At 46.5% G+C, this 7,083-nt stretch overlaps 1 protein-coding gene across 2 annotated transcripts; it reads right to left on the reverse strand.

Annotated features, from left to right (window-relative positions):
* Positions 1-3,521: 3,521 nt before the first annotated feature.
* LOC132029232 (ribonuclease pancreatic-like) lies at positions 3,522-5,193 on the reverse strand. 2 transcript variants are annotated; one of them, XM_059418546.1, is made up of 2 exons: positions 5,112-5,193; positions 3,522-4,232 (listed from the first exon to the last, which is right to left on the reverse strand). In XM_059418546.1, the coding sequence occupies exon 2, from the start codon at positions 4,205-4,207 to the stop codon at positions 3,749-3,751; it is 459 nt and encodes a 152-aa protein (XP_059274529.1). In that variant the 5' UTR covers positions 4,208-4,232; positions 5,112-5,193; the 3' UTR covers positions 3,522-3,748. The 2 variants fall into 2 exon arrangements, with proteins under 2 accessions (XP_059274529.1, XP_059274530.1); XM_059418547.1 differs by having other exon boundaries at positions 5,038-5,124.
* Between the last annotated feature and the right edge of the window lie 1,890 nt (positions 5,194-7,083).

A 7,083-nucleotide genomic window follows, 5' to 3' on the forward strand; every position in this document is an offset into this window, starting at 1 on the left:
GCGAAACTCAGACACCTCCAATCCTTCTGTGACCCTGCGGGACCTGAGGCCACACTGACCTCGCGTGGGCTTCGCCCCGGTTTAGCCTCTGGAGCGATGTCCCTCAGCGGAACAGACTTCTAAAAGTCCTGATTTTGTGCTTCGTTGCTCCGCCGCTTGCCGGGATCCCGCCCCTCCCCCCCCGGGTCTATCTTCCCATCGCTTTGGATTCATTTCTCCCCCAGTCCTCCTTTTTTTTTTTTTTTTTTTTTAACGATTTTATTTATTTACTTGAGAGAGAGCATGAACGAGGAGACGGTCAGAGAGAGAAGCAGACTCCTCATGGAGCTGGGAGCCAGATGCGGGACTTGATCCTGGGATTCCAGGATCATGACCTTAGCCGAAGGCAGTCGTCCAACCTTCTGAGCCAGCCACGCGTCCCTCCGCCAGTCCTACCTTTCAGAAAGTGGTTGTTTTTCTGTTTCCAGAATTGCTGTTCTTCTTTCCTTCAATCTGCCCATGGATTTGCAGGTGTTTGCAATCTTTAGATAAGCTATCTAGCTGATATCCTGCTAGCTGAAGTAGTCTCAGCCTGCTACTTCTCCGCCATCTTGACTCCTCCCTCCTGAGTAGTTATTTTTATTATGATTATGATTTTTTCCTTTTTAAAATTTTTTAATTTCAGCGTAATAGTATTCATTGTTTTTGCACCACACCCAGTGCTCCGTGCAATCTGTGTCCTCACTAATACCCACCCCTGGTTCCCCCAACCTTCCACCCCTGCCCCTTCAAAACCCTCAGATTGTTTTTTTTTTTTTTTTTTGTAATGGGTATCTGAGAAATCAGTATCAATTGAATTAAGAGTCTCATGCTCTACCGACTGAGCTATCCAGGCATATCAATTGGATTAGACTTTGGTCTTTTAATAGTGGAGACAGTTAAAATAAGCCATTTTAGTATATGGCGGACAAACTAAGGTACTAGGATGGACAGCTAGCTTATTTTTACATTCACTTGGAGCATATTCTGGAGCAGATTGAAAGTTCCCATTTGTAAGACAATTTATCTAAATTGCCTCACTGAACTGTCACACCAGACTACAAGGTAGTTCTGACTCTCCCCATGCTAGAGATTGTCCTGAGGCCCAGACAGGGTGGCAATAGCAGGGAGCAGCAGAGTCCTGAGGGGCTACTTTCAAGATCCAGTGCTCTTCATTGGGCACTGCTGCTCAGAGAGAGGCAGGGTTCGATAGGGTTAAGGTCGGTTCTGCCCATTCAGGCTGCCTCTGAGTCTCATCTTTAAGAAGGGCATATCATCCAGACTGAACTACCTGGCTTGTCAGGGCTTTGTTTCCTAGGTAATCATTTTTTTTTTTAACAAAATGTATTTATAGAATGTGACAGAGGGAACTAGCCTCTGTTCCAATGTTTTTCTCACCTTTCACACCCCTGTCATCTCCAGGTGCAAGATGTGTTTATTTATTTATTTATTTCTGATTTATTTTTATTTTTATTTTTTGAGATTTTCTTTATTTATTTGTCAGAGAGAGAGAGCACAAAGCAGGGGGAGAGGCAGGCAGAGGGAGAGGGAGAAGCAGGCTCCCTGATGAGCAGAGAGGCCAAGGTGGGGCTCCATCTATAACCCTGGGATCATGACCTGAGCCAAAGGCAGACATTAAAAGTCTCAGGTCATGATCCCAGTGTCCTGGGATTGAGCCCTGCCTCAGGCTCCCAGAGAGCTTGCTTCTCCCTCTCCCTCTGTCGCTCTCCCTACTTGTCCTCTCTCTCTCTGTCAAATAAATAATTAAAATCTTTACAAGAAAAAGAAAGGAAAAAGAAAAAAATGTATTGAGGAAAGAATTGATGGTTTGACATCTCTGTGTGTCTAGGCTGGCTGAAGGAATTTCAGGAGTGCATGGATGCTGCAAAAACTACAAGCTCTGGACATCGCATTATGGAACTTAAATAAAATATCAAGGCTGCCATAGAGTGCACCCACCATTCCTAAAAGTCCAGGAAACGAAGGTAGATGTCTGGAAAAGTGAAGCTATGCTTCCTGTGAGAAAAAATGATTTTCCTCCTCATCCTGAGTGATTTGACCAGTGAACTTTCCAGAACAGGAGGTCAACAGAACCAAGGGAACTAAGTACCCTACTATGCCATCCTTTCTGATCTTATTTCTCAGGTCTCCCTGTACCTACATCCTTGATGCCATATCCATAATCTCCTCTAACTTACTTCTTTTTTAAGGGATTTACTTATTTATTTGAGAGAGAAAGAGAGAGGAAGAGAGAGAGAGAGAGAGAGAGAGATCATGTGCAAACAGGGGACGGGCAGAGGAGGAGAGAGAGAGAGATTCCTAAGCAGGCCCTAATTGGGCACAAAGCCCAATACAGAGCTTGATCCCAGGACCCTGAGATCATGATCTGCACTGAAATCAAGAGTAGGCCCTTTAACAGACTGAGTCACATAGGAGACCCTCTCCACTGCACTTAAGAAAAGGGAGGGGTGCCTGGGTGGCTCAGTTGGTTGAGCGACTGCCTTAGGCTCAGGTCATGATCCTGGAGTCCTGGGATTGAGTCCCTCATCAGACTTCCTGCTCGGCAGGGAGTCTGCTTCTCCTAATGACCTCTCTCCTCTCATACTCTCTCTCTCTCTCTCAAATACATAAATAAAACCATTAAGAAAAATTTAAAAAAAAGAAAAGAAAAGGGAGACTGCAGGATTTTCTTCCTGAGTCTACTCTGGTAGCAGAAAGAATAAGGACCGGAGGCCAGGAGACCTGGGGTCTAGTCTCAGCTGTGCCACTATGTAGCAGCAGCCTTGAGCAAGTCACTTAACCTTTCTGAGATTCAGGCTGTTCCTCTGTAAAAATGAGGATTACATTATCTCAGGGATGGCAAGTGGAACACACAGATTTACCTCCATCCTGCCTTCAACGGAGGCTACTGTTCAACCACATCACTTATTAGAATTTTTTTCTGCAGCATTCTAGGCAGGCCCATCCCATTAAAGTGGATACTCGAGTATCCTACTTATTCTCCTGCAATTTAATAATCCTTACAGACCCCTCTAGCTCCTAAATGGAAGGTTCCAACTTTCCAACTAAGAGATGGCCATTTTTGCGATCTGGTAATAGTTCACTCAATAAAAGGAAAACGAAAATTTAGGATCATAATTTCATCCCCTACTCCTGCCCAGCCAGAGTCTGAGCAGGATTTTCTTGAGGTCACCCTGTCCTTCCTTCCATGCCAGAGAGTTTGGTATTTGAGCTCCCCCTCCATCAGCTCACCCAGCAGGACAGTCCCAGACTGTAGCTCCCTTTCATCTCAAATAGCCCATACTTAACAGCTTCATATTTGGCAGCAAGGCATCTCTGAGAAAAGGAATGATCTCAGGTCACTGAAAACCAAGAATCAGGAGCAAAGGCATGTAATGATTCTATTCGATGCTTACCAAATCTACCCAGATTTATAGTTCTCACCCGAGCTGGAATGCAATCACACAGACAGTACCAGATGGCGACAGCTTCAGAAATCCAGGTGGTTGCAACAGTGTTTTATTGAAAGAAGCAGTGAAGTTGGTTCACACGGGCCCCCCCCTCCACCCCCAAACCATGCAGGGGCAAATGCTGGGCAAGAATGTGTGTGTGTTTGGGATAGGAGCCCTGGTTGGAGTTCTTTCTCTAAGAGGAAGGAGGGGAGAGGGGAGAAGCAGGTGTCACCATGAGGGAGGTGGGGTATCTCGCTGCTCTGGCCTCAGGTGCAGACCTACACAGAACCGTCAAAGTGGACTGTCTCAGGTATACGTATGTGTTTATACGTACAGGCCACGATGATGGATTTCTGTAGCTGCTTGGTCTCATAGTCACATTTGGGGTATTTGGAGCCTTTCTTCAGGCTGCAGTCGGTGATGCGCATCTTGGAGCTGCTTTTGTAGCAGTTGGACTGCCCGTTCTTGCAGCGGACATTTTCCTGGGAGCAGATGGCCTCGACCTTATGCAGAGGCTCATGGATAAACGTGTTCACTGGCTTGCACCGTCCAACTGTCATACTCCGGCGCTTCATCATTTCATTGCAGTAGCTGGCAGTGACAGTGGAGGTGTTTGGGTCCATGTGCTGCCGCTGGAACTTCTCGGCCTGAGACTCTTTGGCCAGCGAAGGCTGGACACAGCCAAGCACCAGCAACAACAGGACCAGTGGTGGGAACAGGATGAAGATCCTCTCCATGGTGGTCTGACTCCTCTGGAAGAGCCTAGCCAGGAAAGGGGGAGCGGAGAAAAAACATTGCCTTTGAAAGAACCCCAGCTCGTACCTGTGGCCTCCCTGGCTCACAGTCTCCATTTGGGTCAGTCAGAAAGGTACCCCTTCTCCTGTGCAATTTTTCAAGGAATGAGATGCTCACATACACTCTTGTCTAAGAGCATTTAAGTCCCACTAGCTGGAGAGAGGTGGTCTTTGCCTCTGGGTGGTGACTTGACAGTAAACTAAAATCCTACAGTCCTTTGTCTGAATATTAGAGGTAAAATTTAAAATCCATTTGAGGAGGCACCTGAGTGGCTCAGTCTGTTAAGTGTCTGCCTTGAGCTCAGGTCATGATCAGGTGTCCTGGGAATGAGCCCCACCTCCAGCCCAGCTCCCTCCTCAATGCGGAGCCTGCTTCTCCCTCACCCTCTGCTGCCCCCTCTGCTTGTGCTTTCTATCAATCTCTTTCATATAAACAAATAAAATCTTTAAAACAATAAAAAATAAATAAAGTACATTTGAAAAATAAATACATTTATACCCAGTGCTCAAGGGGCTTAGCAGAAAATCCTTTTGAATAAACCGTGAACTGAATGGCATCCCTGAACTACCACCATGACCTGCAGAATCATGATGGACAGGGACCTGTTGTCCTGCAAGGCAAGGGAAAGAGCCCAGTGCCTAACACCAGCATCACAAAGGGATGCCATAGTATTCCCAAGAGAAATGCTTCCCTCCCCCAGTATCATTGGTTCCCAGCAGCCCACATGCTCCATCCCCATACTGGTCCTGTCCAAGGTTTCTCAGGTGCTAACCTCAGCCACCCTGGTCCCTCCAATCCAACGCATAAATAGAAGGAGTCCCAGAGATCTCCTCTTCAGCCACTGACCTGGATCTCTAGCTTGGTCCCTAGTACAGAGCAGAAGGCCAGTCTCTGTGATCCTGGGATCCCTGAGGAGTGAATCTTATACAGACTACAAAGGGGCTTGGCTTCCAAGGAAAGATAGGTGGGAGGAGCATCTTGGTTTCACTTTAGAGGGAACCAAGGACCTTGTAAAGAAGGGCATTGTAGGGAATCATCTACACCACTCTTTTTTCAGGACTGGTGGGAAGGGTGAATCTTGGCCTCTACAGTACTGATGTCTGAACCTCAGCAATGTCTTGGTCATCTCAGGGGGCCATTTTCACCAAAAAGCGCTTGGAGGTTTGCAAAGGACACATTAACGTGATCCCTAGAGCAGCAGAGAGGGGGAGGTCTTCTGTCTCCCCAAGAGTCCTGGCGTGGCTGGAATTCCAACAACAACTTTTATGTGGGGAAGAGAGAGGGGCATCCAGGTGCCTCCCAATGGAAGTCTGCAAGGACCTGAGGTCTGGGGATGGGCGTGGGCAGTGACCGGGCAGGGAGGAGGAGGAGACCTGCGACCTACCCCAGTGCTGGCTACGTCAGCTCTCCTGGATGTGGAAGGTGGGTGTGTGGCAATTCTTGGCCACAGCAACTGCTCCTGGAAGGTCAGAGTGGCAGAGCGGAACTAAAGTCAAACCAAGTCCCCAAGGGATGTCAGGCTGGCTCAGTCACCAGCGTATGGGAATGTTGATCTCATGGATGCAGGTTTGAGCCCCATCTTGGGATTGGAAATGACCTTTAAAGAAAAACAAAACAAAACAAAACAAAAAAAAACACCCTCAAATCCCTTTTGGAGAAAAAAGTAGAGAACACCATATTTCTTAGCAGCAGAATTCCCTCTGTCAACTGAGAAAGTAGGAAAAACTGAACAAGAACAAAAGCCTTTTCTGGGAAGTCTCAGGATTGTATTTTTTGGAGCAATGCCTCAAAAGCTCTCTCCTGTACAGGAAGAGCAGAGTGTTGGGGATAAAGGGTAGGGGACAAGTACCTGACTTGCATCAGGGATCCGAAGGCTCTGACAGACTGAGCCCTGCTGATTTATGCTTGGGTTGATCAATGCATTGGTGTTACCATAACACACGATTTCTGATTTGCATGAATTAATCATCTGTCATCAGAAGGCCACACTGGCAGATTTATGACCCAGATGCCTGGGGTCCCGTTGCCTTTATACGCAACTGCTTATAAAATAATTACTGTGTCTGGCCAGTTCAAAAGGTCTTTCCGCCCAGTTCAAAACTTCACTACAAAGGGAAATGGAGCTTCAAGATGGAGTCTGTCATGCCCAGAAATTTTATACGATTTCACACCTCCTATAAAGAGACCTGTCTCTTCTGGGTGACAATTTCCATTCCTCTGGAATGAGAATAATCATAACTCCCTTCTTGCTCTGGATTTAGATGGTCTCATCCAAACTCTGATTTAGCACCTGAGGAGCTGGGCAACTCCCAGAACTGAATTTCTTTCCCTGTTCCTCCGCTTCCTCGACCGTGAAATGGTGATGATGATAAGTACATCTTAGGTTTATTATGAGGACAAAATAAGGTAAGATGGGCAGAAGGCTTGGAGAGGTCCTTGGAAAGCATGATAAATGCTAGCTCTAGTGATGGCTCACATAGGGTGCTATTGACATCCTCCATAAAGAATCTGCATCATTGACATGGGCCATCTCTGACTTCCTAAGAAAGTAGGGGTGAAGTAAAAACCTCCCAGGCTTTTTTTTTTTTTTTTTTTTTTTTTTTGCAAAAAACCTGAACATGATAAAGTAGGCCGTTTTGAAGCCCCAAGGAGAGGAAGAAAGGGGAAGAGGAGAGAAGAGAGGGACCTTAGTAGAAAGAACAGAATTCTTTAAAGGAAGAATTTTTATTATGTTGCCACATGATATCCAAGAACTCCTTCCGAAGTCAGCATGACTTGCTAACAAGTATGAATTGGAAGTGCCAGTGGGGTGAGGAGG

The sequence above is a fragment of the Mustela nigripes genome, chromosome 13, assembly GCF_022355385.1.
Source record: "Mustela nigripes isolate SB6536 chromosome 13, MUSNIG.SB6536, whole genome shotgun sequence".
In the NCBI taxonomy this organism is placed as follows: domain Eukaryota; kingdom Metazoa; phylum Chordata; class Mammalia; order Carnivora; family Mustelidae; genus Mustela; species Mustela nigripes.